Below are 18,133 nucleotides of genomic sequence, written 5' to 3' on the forward strand. Positions count from 1 at the left end.
GTTTACACAACTATTGCAAAAAAAAAATCCAGCATTTTTCCCTTTAATTCACCTATCAGTACAACACTACTGTATCTCCTTGCCAAATGAGTCTAAGGTAATAGCATTAACGGAGGGAAAGACAGTTACCTTAGTTCACACAGATTATTTTTTCTACAAAATATAGACAGTGTAAAGGCACTGATGCTTAGAATCATTTACAGTACCTGAAACTTCTGAGTCATGAAACGCATGTTGAAAAGCAATCCAGAAAAATAAAACCCTTACTATAGGAAGCACAGAATTGTGGACTTCTTTTGAAGACTCAGGTTAAAGAGGTCCCCTCAGCCACCCCCCTCCCACCAGCTAGCACAACCATGCAGTTATACAGGATGCTCCGAGGCAATGATATAATTTTGGCTGTAATACCTGGGGAACTAGAACTCTGTTAACTCACTTCTTGACTAAACTGCCTCAAAAAAGCACAGTATGACTCTTGTTTTTCTTCTTCCAACAGAGGATGTGTAAAAACAATAGAAGGCTTATGAAATAAAGTGTATGCTTCTGACCTACATTATCATTGTTAACTTTCTGAAATTGTACTTGCTAAAATATCTACACTATTGCAGCTGCTGAATGCTAAAAAGTCACTGATCAACTACCCATACTGGACTGGCATGTAATTTTTTTTAATTTTTTGAAAATTACATTTTAGAATGTAATTGCTGATCACATTAATAATTCTGCTGGGCAAGTCCGATATATAATTTATAACACTTGGACCGATTGTTCAGGTATATGGTCAACCTTTTTTTGAAAATCAGAAACTTTTAAAACACCTCTAACTAGGCAAGTTAAAAAAAAAAAAAAAAAGGCACTCAGTATCACCAGGAAATTTTGAAGGTCTCTTTCCAGTTTACAACTAATTCCCATAATCTCTTTCCCAAAAAATCAAGTGCCTAAAATACCACTACTGATGCTGCCAAGTTATTTTGTTACACTGAATGCAATTACACTTGAGGAAAAAGCTTTACTACTGTGAGTTCATTCCACTTAAGAGTAAAAAGAACATGAAGTGACAAATTTGTGAAAACAGACAGTGGCTTCCCTTGTCAAGGCAGCCATATAAAGCATATATATGGCCATGCTCTGCTCTCCGATTTACAATCTCTGATGAAATCAATTCACCGTATACCCCGAGCAGGGCAGGGGTGTAGGTAGGGCACACGGTAGTTTCAGATACATGAGCACACTAAAAACAGAGGCAAAACTCCAGCTAACCTGGCTGCATGAAGTAGTATCACCTTCCCCTCTTCCAACTTGGCAAGTGTCTTGCAATCACCACCCAAACCTCCATTCCCTGCTTCCTTTGTCAGAGAATCTTGTGACTTTCCTCAGAAGGCTGACGGGGAAGGACTGCCATCAGCCACCAGCCCACGCGCTGCAGTGACATTGGTTGTGCAGAGTATCTAAGAAGATTATTCTGCTTGACACGCAAGTTGTTACCTTCTTACCATGTCTCACAAAGACAAGCCTTGCTGAAGCAACAGCGAAGGGAGCAAAAATTCCGGTTTGATCAGGAACCCTTTCACCACGAATACAGTTTACATTCACTGTGTACCGAAAAGGTGTTCCTATCCCATACATGTCACAGAGCACCCAACAGAACATATTCAGTCATAGGATCATTTAGGTTGGAAAAGACCTTTGAGAGCATCACGTCCAACAATTAACCCAGCACTGCCAAGGCCACCACTGAACCACGTCCCTCAGCACCACGTCTACACAGCTTTTAAACACCCCCAGGGATGGAGACCCCACTGCCTCCCTGGGAAGCCTGTTACAATGCTTCAACACCTTTTCAGTGAAAAAAAAAAAAAAATAAATCCTAATACCTGATCTAAGCCTCCCCTGGTACATCTTGAGGCCCTTTCCTCTTGTCTTATCACTCGTGACTTGGGAGAAGAGCCCCACCCCCACCTTGCTGCAGCCCCTGTCAGGCAGCTGTAGAGCGCAATAAGGTCCCGCCGAGCCCCCTCCTCTCCAGCCTGAACCCCCAGTTCCCCCAGCTGCTCCTCACAGGGCTTGTGCCCCAACCCCTTCCCCAGCCCCATTGCCCATCCTTGGACACGCTCCAGCCCCTCTACATCCCTCTTCCAGTGAGGGGCCCCAACCTGACCGCTATGTTACTATCAGTTCATTTCAAACTAACTCACCAATGGTGGTGTTTGGTACACTTAGTCCAGAGCTCACCTATCCGTACCATCATCCAACCATCTACCGTGGGCTTTGACCACAGACAACATCGTTTGTACCAGCTGGTTGTGGCGTTGTGCGGGTTTTTTCCTTCCAGTTCCTCTCTCGATTACAAATTTAGTTCTGAAGGGTCAAACAGGTAACAGTACAAGACAACACTGATGCTGTTCTGCCTCCGAGAAAGATCTTCCAATTAACTGCCAGATTTCTAAGTAGTCAAAAAATTAAACAACTAACAAGCCTCAAGAGCCTCTTACAGTTCCGTGCAACACCAGAGCTTAGCAGAAACAAATTGTGAGAAACCTTCTGAGCACCTTGGATTGTACCGATTATTGATTTTAGTAAGCCTTCCTAATCCTTCACATACCATTTCATAAAACAGTTTCTAAGGTATAACGCTAATGCAAAGTCTGGAGAAAAATAAATCCAGTCCGGTATTAACTCTTATAGATAAGCGTGTGGTCCTCTGGCAGTCGGAAGGGCAGAACAGACATTCTGGTTGCAAACAGGAATGCTGGCACAAGGCTTCAGAAACAATAATACCAACAACCTAGGGCTAATTTGCTTTCATCAGCTTCAAGAACATCTGGAAAAAACAATTACAGTTGTTTGTTAATAACAGCTTAATTCTAAGATGTTAGTAAGAGATGTAAGTTACTGAAGAAAAAAATCTACTCTGGAAATACTGCTCACCTTTTAAGAATGCTCACACACTAATGCTTGCATCTCCAGACTTCACTACTTTTATAATTTTATCTAAAGCTAGAATTTAACATTCCGTTGTCTTAAACATCACCCAGTTTCCCAAGTGTGGTTCAAGTGCACAATTAAACGCAAGGACGCAGCTCAAGCCTTGTGGGGAAGATGCTGGGCCTGAAACCAGACTTCCTCATTGCTGGTCCTGTGGTTCCAGCACCTGAGCTCGCCCTCCCACGTCAGCAAGTATACACCATCCCTGGGCAGTATTCCTGGGACCTGGCCCCAGCTCCTGGGGCAAGCTGCGTTCCCCTCTAGTCACAATCATCTTTTCTTCGAGAAGATTGCAGTGTCAGATGTCCTTCCTTGGCAGCCCTGGGTTGCATGGACCCAGCAGCCCCGGTACTTTATCATCACTCACAGCACAAAAATGAAGCGCGAGGGGATGAAGGCAAGCAGTCATCCCAATGAAGTCAGGCACTTACAAAATATTTGTTAAGTGTATAGAGACAGAGCATACAGTGTGGGGTGAAAAGGAGGAATTGTTCCTATTGCTCAAGGAGATGACCAAAAACTACAGGCAGAGCGCTGATGTGAGCATGGTACAAAGGCTTCCACATCAATAGTATCCCCCACTCCTGGGAAGTCCCATACCTTACGGCACACCTTTCACGTGATTCCACGTTGCACAGGATGACAGATTTCTAAGAATAAATAGGAATACTCCCAATCTTATTAAACTTTTTTTTTTTAAGTTTTGCACTCATTCATTCTATAAAAGTAGATCTTCCATCCTGGTTTTAGGAAAAAAAACCCCATATTCTAATATTACAAGCGTGGAGTTAACTATTAAAGATGACACAAACATTTCTGACAACTTGATCTAACATACTGCTGTCCTTTCATTCTGAAATTCACATTAAAGCTTTGCAATTTTAAAGCCGTTAGCAACTCCACAGCCATCTCAGCTACTAGAAGCTGTTTCCATATATTTTATTTATACAGCAGTAATAAAACTAGTTTAAATTAACATCAAGAACCTCATCATATTCCACTCTACTGTTGAGGGTCAGCCTGATATTTATGTAGAAATCTATTGAAAGATTTTTTTTAATTAGTAACAAATTGTGCTTTTGCACATTTTAAGGACGGGTTATAAAACTGTAGAGAGGCTTTATGGAGGGATGCAAACCAGCCAGAAAAGGCCCTCTTCAGATGCACCCACCGAGCCACTTGGATTGCAAAGCAATACATTTGAACTCGGAAATTAGTTTTATGAGTCCAGCTGTCTCTAAGTCCCCCAAACCTGTACTTTGCAGGTTATCAGAGAGAAGGCTGAGTCACACAAAGTAGATTTTACTGGGGTAAAATAAAACAAAAACACACAAAACTTTGCTTCCTGCTAGACTTTGTCTCAATTACTGAAGTTTGACAAGGTCTGTTTAACAGCCATTCCTCCCACTCCACACAGCACAGAATGAGGCTGATACTTGTACAATCTTTCCCTGCTCTAAATTAAACTAGACAATTACTTTTCCACTTAATCTAACCTACACCTTTACATGAAATTAGCCTTTTTGCATGGCCCTCAACTAACACAGAACTTTACACCTCCTCCATCTATTTACTTACTGAGAAGAATTACAGACCGAGACTTTTCTTTTGGATCAGCTAAATAACTTAGCTGATGTTTTCTGCACAGCTAGTGCTTCTACTGACCCTTTTCTCTTCTTTTTTTTAATTCAGGTTCTCCCCTCTTTCCTTGCATTTTTCTTAAGTTAGTTATGTGGATATTCATGGAACACCACAGGTTTCTGGCAACAGCCTTGGCACCTCTCAGTTCAGGAGCAATGAGAACACCCTGCTTTTATGCAGTATTGTTACTTTAGAGTTTACCCTGTTCATTTCTCCTTTCAAAAGCACACAACTGGAAAGAAACACAAAACCCTAAAGAGGACAGGTGAATTCCAGTGGTCTGACTGAAGATTTATTTTTCACAGGGTGGCTGCTGGGACAGGGTCTGGGAGATGCTCTGCGCTGCTGACGACCAACTGACACACCAGCTGTAGCAGTGTTACACCAGCAATACCATGGAGCAATTGTGTGGAGTAGCTACAGTCATCTCAAACATAATTAATTTCACCTCTTTTACTGGCAGAAAAGCAGCAAAAGAATACCTAGGGAAATGGTTAATTAAATCTTAGGTCTCTGAGCCATTCATACTACTGTTAATCTCTTAGAAGAATAAAAATGGGAAAGGAAGGCAAGCCAGAACAGAGGTATTGTTTCTGGAGAGGTTTTAGAGGTTTGCTCATCAGTGATGCTTACTGATCTTCTGAGTCCCTCTGCACCTCGTACGCTGCTTGAATCCTCCATTCTGCTGCCTTGTGCTCCTGAAAACACGCAGGGTCCATAGAAGACTTAAGAGGAACGTCTTCTGGTTACTAAACCTTGAGACATGCTATTCTTGCAAATTTTAGTATGATAGATTATACTACATATATACAGTCATATCTGTAACTGTCAGGTCATGCTACTAAATATTAGAATTGCTTGTAAACCAAATTAAATTTTCTGCTGAAAACATACGAAGACAGATAATTAAAAAGGACCATCACACTGACAATTTCATAGCTCACTGTGGATGTGTTCATTACATCTGAGAATGCAATTTATCCATTTTAATAGATTTAACAAATACCTAGACTTGAAAATTACAGGGCATTCACCAAAAGGAAACCAATGCAAGTTTATTACAGTACAACAATATTATATGCAGAAAGAGTTTTAAGGGCTTGCACAAACAATAGGATAGTGGTGTTTTGGTCACATAATGAGAAAGCCAAGGGGTGTGTGTAGGGGGAATCAAGATGATAATTGTTTCAGTGTATTACCTGGAATCGTATTGCTTTTCTGCATCAGCTTTGTCTCTGCAGTCAGATTCAGCATTTGCTGCATTTCAGGACGCTTCAAAACATTCTTTGGATAAATTTTCATCATTATGACAAGCTATAAAGCTACTGAAAAACAAATGCACCAAGGCAATAACTTTTGCAACTGAGCAACAGTATAAAATTCTAGGGTATCACTTGTAGTGGATATTCCATTCCAGTCTGGAAAATGCCAGCTATTCCAAATCTCTCAGACAAAAGTCTGATTACACTCAACTGGCAGAGACTAAACCGAACTGAGGGATTCCCAGTCCCATGGCACGACTGGTGCCAGACTGGTATGGCCTGCCAGCCCCAGCTGCACATCACAGCTGGGGGAAGGGTGGTGGTGGTGGTGGTGGAGGGAAAGACAGGGACAAAACAAGCCAAAAAACCCACAACATACATTTATTTGCCTGCCCTTTGGAATCCTAATTCTTCTACGTAATGCTCAGAGTTCTAAGAAAAACTTCTAACAAGACCCTCCTAGAAGAATTAAGAAGTTTAACAAGGATGGCGGTGGTGCAGGTTTGGCAGGAAGCAGGGAGGGAAGGGAGAAGGATGAAGCTGATGCAGAGCAGAGCTGCTCCGCAGCTCGATGCCCATGCCATCCAGCGCTGAGACCCACACGGAATTCAAAAGAGCGATCTGTTTCTCTCTCTGCATCTGCTAGAAGTGCAAAAGTAAAAGCTAATCACTGCACCGGGTCGCCTCGTACCCCCGGTAGCATTGAACATGAGAACGGTCTTGCTCCTGTGTCACAAGCCACTGGACTGTCCTAGGATACAGGTTTCAGTGACAGACGTGCTGAGCTAGCCATCCATCTGATCTCAAAGCAATCTCCTGGCAGAAAGGATGTGAAAAAAAAAAACCAACCAACCACCACAGCGGCTTCTCCATTTACAGTGATCCTTTTATCTTCAGTGCTCATGCTAGAGTCAAATGCTACAATCCTGATACTTTCACTTACCGACTGCAAACATAAGCCCTTAACTAACCTCAGCGCAGTATTGGTGCAGTTAGTGCTGAGCCAATATGTTTTATTCCTGGCCCCTCACCTGCTCGCAGCTCCTTGCCATGCTTCACTCCACAGAACCAACTGAACAATCTGGCAGAAGATGCTGGCACAGTACAGTCAGCACACGGATCTGCCAGTATTTTCCTGGTATTTCCATGAGGAGGAATGATATTTAAGCACTATCCCCTATAGACTGACCCGATTTCATCTGAGATGATTACACTTCATCTTCATTTGGCAGAAATCAAGGAAAACAGTCTGAAGCAAATTAACCACAATGTAAAGCATCTACCCAGACACAGGTAAAGAGCTAAGTGAGCTTTTGCCCAAGACAAGACGAAAGCTGACCAGGATTCTATGCAGGCAGAAATATAAAAGCATGTTCTCTGTGACATTTCACCTCTTCTCTGAAGAAACACAACTTGAGAGAGAGGATGGAAGAGCCGGATGGAAAGACCATTCCAGGAGGAACATGGCTCTGCCTCCTGCTTGCACTGCCCGCGACCGCACGCATCTCTTCGCCTAATTTTAGGTTATCACAGAAGTCTGGAACTGTCCTGGAGTAACTCAAGTGCATGCTGAATAACAGCATTAATTCACTGAACAGCCTCAAACCAGAAGATTATAGCAGCGCTCCAAGCCTCACGCTGCCTGCCCTCAGGTTTCCATATAGAACACGTGCTGCTGATTGTCACTATCACAACCCTGACGCCTGCGCATGGGAGAAACATGCTCCCTGTAGTAGTGCCAGTTTCTACAGACGCACCGAGTCTGAGCAGACCCTTCCTCTAAGGTGTGGAATTTATCTGGCCAGACATGTAAACATTATTCTACCAGTCTTGCAGCCCACCCCCTTCACCCAGCAGCCAAACGACACGTGCACACCCCGCAATGAAATCATCTCGGTTCACCGACGCATGCTACAGCGAGGGCTGGAGCTCTGGTAACACTGGGGTTTAGGTAGCATCCAAACCAGATCTGAAGTAACTGGCTTTCAGCTGCATCTCCACACTACTTAAATGCCTCAAAATACAGCCTCTAGGAGAGGAACTTGACTCTCGGGGTGCTCAGCAGCTGCCTCCACATCTGGATGCTCAGATCCTGCAGGAGACTCTGCAGTTTGAAACCAGAACGACTGTCAGGGGTTGAAATGTGACCTCAGTTATAGTTCTGTAAATTCTCATGCCAGTGGACTTATTTTTTCTTTGCGATAGCTGATCAGCACTAGCCTTTCCACAGCTTGCCAGCACATTGGCAACCCCATTGGGAGTTAAAAATCCCCAAGGAATAAAGCTCCGACATCTTCCTACGATCTGGACTGCAGCAGCTTGCCATTTGGTCCAGGGCAGCTGCTGTTTATTCAGATATGTTACAGCTTCTGTATATTCAAATATGTTACAGCTTCCCCGGCAGAGCCTCGAGCTCAGCTCAGTGCCATACACTGATCTGAAATTCTGCTTGATGAAAAAAAAAAGCATTTCAGAGGGTCTTGGAACGCTTCCTGGAGACCCCTGTTTTTCTGATATCAGATCAATTATTCTGCAATTCACCTGTTTTTGTGGATAGTCTGCACACCTATCAATAAGAATTGGATTTTTAATTCTGCAAGGGAAGGTCTTGGCTTTGTTTTTTGTTGTTGGGTTGAGTTTTTTTTGCTGTGTTGTTTTTGTTGTTCTTTTAAAAAAGAAAAAAAAAAAGAAAAAACCCCCACACAAATAAAATACCACATCCTTAGATGCAAAGTCCTGATAACCCCTAAAACAAGCTCCAGGGTATTACAGCGAACCCACAGACAGTATTTTGGATCTTGTTATCATTGATAAATGGTCACACTGCTTAAGAATCAAGGCATCTGCTTGATTGTAACAGTCTAACGAACATGGAACACTTTCAGGTTCAAGTATGTAACTTCAACATTTCAGTCCTCTTCAGAGCATATGTACTCTGCAAGTCCGACTCTCACAGCCACATTTTCAGAGATAGGTTTTAAAAAAATATCCTTAACAAGTATAAAATACTGAATAAGTTAAAAGTACCTGATAATTACATTAAATTCCCTAAATTATCTCAATCTTCCAAGTGCATAATGAGTATTGTAATAATAAGTCAATGAACGTTCTTGCTGTCAAGAAGAGGAAACTACTAAGAAAGCCTGAACACGTCCGTGGACTTCTCCCCAGCATGGATGCTCCCCCCAAAACTGGCAGGCAGCTGGCTCACAGCTTTGCCAATACAAATGACTATGGAGTATGTATTTGGACTGAAAACAGTGAAAATGAACTACAAATAACCTCTTCCAATTATCAAAACTAATAGAGTCTTAAACCATACTGGAGACAGAAGCGTTTAGGAAATATCATGTTATCTATTACTGAACTTATCCAAGATTGAAGATCCTTTATTCAAAATACAAATGGCATGCTAAGTAGTACCAATAAAATCCACATTTTTTTAAAAAAAATCTGTTTCAATTGAACACTTTCAAACAAAATTATGCTTTTGAAATACAGTATTTCCTTAGACCAAAGACATCAAGACAGAAAAAATACAATGTACACATACCTGATGCTTCTTGAACTTTCACCTTCAGACCTGTAAAGCAATACACAAATATTTAGGACATAATTACTTCTAGCATTTATAAGCCAGACAGTCTAAAAATGCTAGACCTTCTGATGCATTCTCTCCCTTTGTATTTCAGTTAGTTTCTCAGGCTTGTTGTACTTTCCCTACTAATAACACATTTAAAGAAACCAGTCTAAGTTTAGAATAGATCTATTAGAAGTTAAAAACCAGTTAACAGTGGAAGCCAGTGACCACAATACTAAAATACGGGCTGAGACCCTCTGAACCCTCAACAAAGACCTTCTTTAAATGAGCAATAACAAAGATTTATGTTCCATATTTGCAAGTGAAAAGCACCAACCTCTAACGTTATTCTAGAAGCAGATTAGCTTGTACCTTTGTACTTTTTTTTTTTTTGCTTTTCTTCACTCTGTAGCTGAAAAGGTCATAGGCAAATACATCTAGGAATCTAATCCCCAGGCTTAATAGGCACTATGCAGAAAGGGCTAAGGCTTGCAAATAAAAGTAATTTGAAATATTTAAAAACCCACACTTGTCTGAATTTCATACATGTATAAAGATGAGAGAGAAGATATACCAAGTTACAGAACTTAGAGTATAGTTTTTCAAGGTGAGATAATTTTATCAAAACAGGAACAAAGCCTCTCCCCCTTCCCTCTCCAATATTTTTAAAGTAAGGGAATTTAATTTAGTGTCATTCATACAAACAAGGTTTCCTTCTCCAAAGAGGAACCTAAACACAATACTCCCAGCAATTCACCAACACAAAATCCAGAAGAAAACGTACAACCATGTGTGCCCAGTTCCCCTCCTTCCCCACTCCAAAATAATCCAGCCTCAGCGCTACAGAAGCCTTAAATACATCAGTAGGCTCTGCAAAACCAGGAATCAGACAAAGCAACGCAAAAGACTCCAGAGCAAACCAGCCTCAGAACACCCCTTCCACATCGTCATCTTACCAGGGACCCAAATAAAAAGGTGATCAATATGAACTTCCAAAATTTAGCACTTAAGCGACAACATGCTAGCACTGAAGTTGCCTCCTCAAAATCAAAGACAAAGGTACTTCCTCAGGAACTAAAGAACCTTCCCTAGTTTGACTGAAGTGGGGAACAACACAACAAAAAAAAACACAGCCAATTTAATACTAGAATGACCTCCATCTCCAATGATAACTTGCATGTTATGCTAGAGGCAGTAAAAAAAAGTTACGGCTAGTACGTTTTGTAACTCTAATGCCAGAAAGCAAAAAGTATTAAATATCAGAATCTATTTTAGAAATTGGTAGCAAAAATTGATGATTTGTTGGGGTTTTTTTCCCCCTTTATTACATGCTCTGACATTATCTTTAATTTCTTCAAGCTCAAAGAAGTCTAGATGATTTTAAAAGCCCAAGTTGAGGAAAGGAGGAACAGAGGAGCACAGCCCCCTGCCCCACGAGAGCCTGGCAGCAGCAGGAGAGTTGCAATTCAGTGGGCTGAGCGCAGGGGACAGAAAGGTGGCCAGGTATAGCTACAAGTAGGTGTATCAGTATGTTTCTGACAGCTGACATCATCGAATACTGTATAAGAGAAGAGAAATTAGCACAGTGGAAAATTCTTTTGCCCAAAGCCAAGTGAATCCACTTCTGCCTGGAAAGCAGAGTGCTGTAAGCAGCCACACGGCACAATCTCTGCCTGCAACACCCAGCAAAGTGGAGAACCCACAAGGTTTGCTGCAGAGCTGAACTCTGTTTCAATATACACTCTTCTGAAATCGTTACAGTGGTCTTTTTACTTGAGATGAAGAGTCACCACAGCTTTTCATTTAAGGAAGTATAGTTTTCGTTTAACAATCTCTGTCACCACTGTAAAAAACTTCCTGTAGCATCTCGCGTACCCAATGCAGTACCTACCCATACAAAGAACTTTCTTGACCTTAACAGCTCTGAGAATTTGGGTGTTACTGGCATCATTATCTTATCACAAGATTCATTTTACTGCACATTAAAAAGAATTTATAAAACAACATGGAATGGAAAAGCAATCCCACAAATCCACACCCAGAAAAGCTCTTAAATATTCAAGAGAGAACACTTTGCCAGTTCTTGGTAACGAAGACAGGATCTGATATCAAATGGCTTTACATCCAGCTGCATTACTTCATTGTATTGAAGACATTGCAACATACCGACCTGCGCAAGACATCAGCAGTGGCTGCATTCCAACCCGGCACCCTGCCCTACTACCTAGCAGCTCGACTCCGTCTGCACACACACCCCTCAACACATCCAAGAGGGACCAGAGCAGAGGGGAGGAGAGGACGGCCACAGGACTAAATTCTATCCTCAGACTGCAGCTTCATGAATTCCAAGCTGGCACAGTGTTAATTCATCAGTTCCCGTGCTTCCCTTCTCATTTTTTCAAAGCCTGTCCGTCACTTCAAGTGGTCACGTTTTTAGACACACTTACGTATTCTGATAGACAACAGGCAACATCACAGTAGCTTTTTTCTACACAGTTATCTAACCCCTGACAGCCACATGAATGCAAGGGGAGGCAGAGAAATAAGCTCACCTATGCATCCCCATGAGTAATAAAAAAATTAATGAATTAAGTGTTTAACTGACAACTTCCCACACTCAGTTTTCAGCAAATTACATCTTGCAGAACATACACCTTGCAGTTGAAAAAGATGTTACGTGTAATTGCTTGTGCCTTTCAAGTTTTCAACCATAGCTGAGACAACTGCATTTTTAATGTCTGAACTTTCTGCCTTTCCTTGACCAGAATGACAAAGGGGAAACGTCTTTAGGCACTCAGAGTATTCTGCGGTCACCCAAAACAGCAACCAGCCATCCTAGACCATCTCCCCATCAACTCACTATTCCTCTTGCTAAAGCTCCAGAAGGATTTTAGCTAAGGCAAGGCTACAGGGTAAAGGCTGAGGGAAGATGGACCACCAGCCCTTCTTCATTTTGGAGATCCCCAAAGGTTAGCAAAAAAAAAAAAAAAAAAGCCAAGGCTAAACTTTACTGGAGTAGATTCCAAAGAGTTATTCAGAGATGGTCAGTTTTACTCAGGGAACGAGTGAGTAATTGGTTTGCAGGGCTGAACGAACATGCTACTGAAAAAAGCCACTTGTAGTTTGGAATAAGGCATTAGGTTTTCTTTACGCATTTTTTAAAAGCCAGGAATTTGGATCAATATTTAATGTTTCTGCTCACACTGTAAGCATGTGCTGGGCTCTGTATTTTTCTTTTTCCTTTTGACCCAGACAGAAGAAATGATACTGTCACTGCTGAAACAAGGAGAAAGGTGACAAAATTTCTGGCAATATACCACATTATTTCTTTTAAGGTAGACCTTAAAGTGGGGAAAGGCTACAATATATATAATATCTTCTATGCTACACTATTTTAAACAGAATATAATCTGTTCAGATAAGTTGTATCAGCAACATAATAAATGTCATGCAGCTTTCTCCAGGATCTCTCATCTCTGGCTGGTTTCCAATATTTCATTTTGAGCAGAACTAAATATTAACTCGCACACCCCATTAAAGTACAAGTTTGTCTTCTTCCTGACCCCAGGGACTTCATTCTCAGTAGGAAACAGGGCAAAACACATCCTCCTGAGGCTGTTAGAGCCAACAGCAGCAAGAGTGACTTTGCTGTTAGAAGTATTTACCATCGTCCCATTGCAAGCAGAGGCCAGCAGGAACAGGTACTATCACAACAAACCTTGAACCAAAAAACAAGTGCAAAGAAACCCCCAAAAAACAGTACTTCAGGCTTGCAGGAGACCACAAACCAAAGTAACTATTAAAATCCTGAATTATTTTTGTTTAAACGAAGTACTGCCATCACCCACCACCTGTCAGTCCGCATCTGTGAAAACTGGAGATTTCAGAAAACATCTCCATTCACGTTACCAAAATGACTCGCTATCTTTTGCTCTGCATACCCAAGGAACAGTCACCGCTGTCCTATTACAGATACACCGAGCAGGGCAATGACAAAAGGTGTCTTGGCTTCCAGTTGCAGAGGCAGTTGGCAGTTTTTCTACAAAACATCCTTGGCGGGATGTTTTCAGCTCGTAAAAACTGAAAGCCAGGAATATCACAATGTGGACAAAATCTTTGAGCCAAGCACAAGACACAAAAGCCACTCAGACTGGGAACGTGAGAGGCTCCCCTCCCGGCCAGCAAGTCTCCTGTTCATTTAGGTGACAGCAGGGGCTTAAGCCCCCGACACAGCCCAGCTTCAGAGGCAGAGCTCATTCCATGGCTCTTCCTCCCTCTGAAGGTCTCAGCACATCTCTGGCTCGCTCCAGCAGGAAACGTTCAATTCTCTCCGTTATTCCCTCCTCTTAAAGGAATAATAAACAAGCTGAAAGCCTTATGTCATCTGATTATTTGTTTACACTTAAAGCTATACTTAGAAGTGAAACAGCACAATGTAAAGCTGCTTCCGTCTGACTCATGAAGTAATCATTTTCAGAATAAAATATCGTTCATAACCATTACGGCATATTATATCGGCTGATATACACAACCACCCCTGCAACAACTTCCAGCTAAGCAGACACTTTATCTAGGCAATGAGCAGAGTTATGGCAATGTTCTAAAAAACAGGTTATATGGAAAGTAGAAACAACAGTTTCAAAACTCTGTCTGCCTAAGCTTCATATTCAGGATGCAAAATTTTGCATGACATGGCAGGGTCGACCAAGAGGCAAAAGAACCAGAACCTCACTGTAAACCCCCCAAGTGGACAGGGCTTCAGTACAGCTTCACCGCCCCACACGCGCCCGCGTGGTACCCAGCCCAGCCGTACCTCCTCACCTAGAGCTGTCACTCCCGTCAGAACAAACAAACTGGGTAAAAGCCAAGGTTTGCAACAGCACGGCAAACCTCCATGCTAAGTAATCATACTCCATCTGAAATACATCTTCTTCTTGCAAGCCACAAGAACTAATTTTATTTCAGTAGGAGACCTACTACAGGTATGAGTATACAGTAACCACAGACTAAAGAGCACTAATTTCATTTTTTATGAAAATTGAACCAAATCTTTATAGCACAAATACTACAACAAATGCATTTGATGAAGCCTTGCTCTGAGCACAGAACTTGCCTCGAGAAAGAAAACTACACCTGTTCCAGGCTGTTCATTTGTAATACGTTAAGACTTTCAGCATTTGTAATGCAGATGAACAGATTACCTTCAAGGAAAAAAGCTTCAGGAAGAATTCATTAAGGGCTCCATAAACAGTACTACTCATATCACAACTAGGCATTAGCATGTTTCAGTATAAAGTTGCTATACATTTATGTTCTGAGCAGCAATTCAAAACAAGGCAGATGTTGCCAGGAAACTTCCAGGCCCCCATCTAAAGGCTATTAGCACTTCCTAGGATTTTTATTTTCATCTACTGCATCTGAGCAATGTTATGTGCCCCTATGGATCACAGCAGATGAGCAATACTCTGTTAAGAAACACTCTCATTTCCAGGAGTCTGACGAGAGTGGCTCTGCTTGCTGCACATACAATCGTAACAGACACCCACAGCCCACCGAGCCCCGCGGCCAGCACGCCCCTGCCCTTCTGCCAGGACGTCTAGGTCAGCACCAGCACGTTGCCAGTGATGCCCAGAGCACTACGCCCCGTAACACAGACCTATGGAATGGAGATCTTCCTTTCCAAAAAAATGGGTGAGCTTGCAAGGCTCTGTGTATCAGACAGGGTCAGAAAAATTCTGCTGGGCTGGACTCTAAAAAGCAGTGACAAAATATTAAGCATAGTAAGTACCATTTTAACAAGGTAAGTTTCAGGATGAGGAGAAACTATGAATTCCACCACTAATTATAGCCTTTTCATAAGTATTTTATTATTATGCATAACAGAATGAAGGAACGAGCACTCGCTGCAAAAACATGCTCTTGGATCTGCCCATCACAGTGGTAACAGAAAAAAATATCAATTACAGAAGTACAATTACTGCACTGCATTTTGATTTAATATTGAGATAAACCCCCTATCATTCACAGTAGGAAAACTTCTATTTTCACGGATTATTTGAGAGCAGTAATACCCTAACAGTTTTTCTGTTCTTTTCCAAATAATATGAAAAAGTTCAATGGTCATCTTGAATATAGCACTTCCATTTGGTTTGGCATCCTCCAGGACAGGATCTAAGAACTTTCCACAAAACAAAAAGTTTCTTTCAGAAGGTTACATGTGTCAAGTCACACATGATGCACATTAGGGTTAGGAACAGGTAAGATGCTGCTAGTAATGAGCAGTCTGTGGAAAGAGATGTCTGAAGTCAGAATAAAGATAAGCTCAAAGACATCAAAGGAAAAAGCAGTGTAAACGGAGTTTCCCCATTGCAATGCCAATCAAGGGGGGGTTACTACTTCATTCTTCAGAGGTATGTTTCTGAAATCAAGTTATCTGCATACTGAGAACAGAAAAAGCATAGAGAAGTTTTTCCTTGAAAAGAATAACAACAGAAGGAGACTCACATGTCACAGATGTGATTTTTTAAAAAAAAACAAACCCGTAAACTGCTAGAAGTGTTCCAACATCACAAACCAGAACAATTATTTACCTAACAGAATAGAAAGATGTGAAATTTTATTTTAGTGAACATCAAGCATTTGACCTAGCAATATTCAACAAACTCAAAATACTCAGGACTGGCATCTAACCAACAGCCTTAAAACTTGGCACCACAGGTTTGTCTGTCGTCATTATTTCACCTCCCAAATAATGACTAGACTTATCGCCGGGGGGGGGGGGGGGGGGGGGGGGGCGGGGGGAGGGTGTCTTAATACAAGATGACGGAAGTTGCTAGAGCATCTCCACATCCATCTCTTCTGCCCTAAAGCCTACATGAACCGAACAGGAGATAGACGGCAGTGATTAGCACCACCCAAACACCAGCACTAGAAATGGAACAGCGATACCGGTGTGAGCAGCAAGGCTCTCACTGCCGCACACACCAGCAGGACTGGAGCGATGCCCTTCCTCTCTGCTGCTCTCAGGCAGGTCTCACTGGATGAGGGAGCCAGCAAAGCCTTCGCCCCAGAGAGGCTGTAGCTCCGCCTGAGGTGTGGAACCACTCAGCTTACTGGTGCCTCCCCCCTCCATACATCCCTCATCCCAGTTTTGCTGTGATCCGGCAAATTACTCAGAAGTAGCCGACGGAGGGATCCGCTCACAACCCACCCCTCCTGCTGCTGCTGCGATACACCCATAACACCGGCCCACAGAGACGAGCGAGTGAGGACAGCAAGACTGGTACTGCAGAGGCACAGCCGCGACCCAACATCCCCGCTGCTTCAGCGCCATGGGAACAACAGGCCAAATAACCCCTGTGATGGTTTTATTGCACACGTAGAAATACAACCCTGTACCTCGAGAGCAGCAGCTTCGTGCTCTGCAGCACCCCTCATTTCGGAAGGCTCTAGCTACGCCAGTAACTCCTTGAGGCATACGGAGAGCTTACTGGGAGAGGGGAAAGCAGCACCTTTTACAAAGGGGGAGCTACATAAAGATAACGCAGCGATTCCCATATGCTCCAACCTCCCCAAGCCCACAAACCCGGACTGGCAATGCCAAAGCAGCAGCCAACATCACCGCTCCGAAGCTGACCTGGAGCAGTAAGGAATCAGCATTTCTCCACCCCTGCCCAGCAGCCTGCCTGCAAGGGGGCTCTAGCTGGGATGCACGTCCTGCTGACGGGAGGCTCCCAGCCCCCGCCACGCCAGCTCCGGGCAGCTCTGGCTCTCTGGAAGTTCCAGGGCAGCTGCCCCAGCATCACAGCTGCCTGGCCAGGGAACTCCTGCCTCAGTCACTTTGCACGGGGTCTGTAATGAAGAGACTCCCACAGTCCAGACTGCTGAGTCAGTTTGAAAGATAGCACAGGGTCAACATTTATGAGATACTTCACTTTTTTTCAATTATAGGAGGACCGAGAGCTGTAACACTTCCCCTCCAGCATTTTAGCTAGTCTTCACAATTACTGCCTGAAATCCTTCAGACTAATACTGCTACCCCATTAACAACCATGTCTGATAAATCCGTTTAAGCAAAAATAAAATGGGTGATGGAACAAAATTGCACTACAGTAAAAAAGCAAGTCACTCAGCTGGGAGGTTTGAAGCCTGGCTCCCTCCACTTTTTTAATAGTGGGAACAGAGCCTGCAAGGCAGGAGCACCCCACAGCATGCTGTACCAGGACGAGCAGTCGCCTAGCTCCACCTCCAGGTTCTTCCACTGGAAACTTAAAAACTGCATGTGTGCGCCCTTCCAAGGCAGTTAGTGAAAAATATCATCGTGGAACCCCCCCCCCCCCCCCCCCCCCCCAACAAGGCACACCTCACGACTAGGCTCAGTGAAAGCCTTGGGAAGACAGAAGATGCTCTTGCCTAGAAGATGAGTCTGAGTGTTCCAGAGGTCAGCGTAATCCTGAAGCATTTTTTAAACATACAATTTTCACTGTATATAATCAAAGGTAAAACTGAGTGCACTTCTCATGCAGCAAACATTATACATTGAAATCAGATTTGTTTTTTCACCTTTCTATTCTTCCTTTTAACAAAAACTCAATACTTGGTAGACGCAATTTTCCAAAAATGCCCTCTCCAATTCCAGGTACCAGAAATACATATTTTGCAGCAT

The 18,133-nt window shown here is 42.8% G+C and overlaps 1 protein-coding gene across 3 annotated transcripts in view; it reads right to left on the reverse strand.

The window, feature by feature from the left end:
* IQSEC1 (IQ motif and Sec7 domain ArfGEF 1) overlaps positions 1 to 18,133 on the reverse strand; it is a 357,209-nt gene that overhangs the window by 264,913 nt on the left and 74,163 nt on the right. For 2 of the 3 annotated variants that reach the window (XM_080386139.1, XM_080386138.1), the window contains exon 2: positions 9,442 to 9,471. The exons of the other annotated variant lie outside the window; for it this stretch is intronic. In XM_080386139.1, coding sequence (XP_080242265.1) covers positions 9,442 to 9,471 — 30 coding nt within the window. The remainder of the gene's footprint in view (positions 1 to 9,441; positions 9,472 to 18,133) is intronic. 3 annotated transcript variants of the gene reach the window in all.

Source organism: Falco punctatus (assembly GCF_963210335.1).
Source record: "Falco punctatus genome assembly, chromosome: 4".
NCBI classification, from domain to species: domain Eukaryota; kingdom Metazoa; phylum Chordata; class Aves; order Falconiformes; family Falconidae; genus Falco; species Falco punctatus.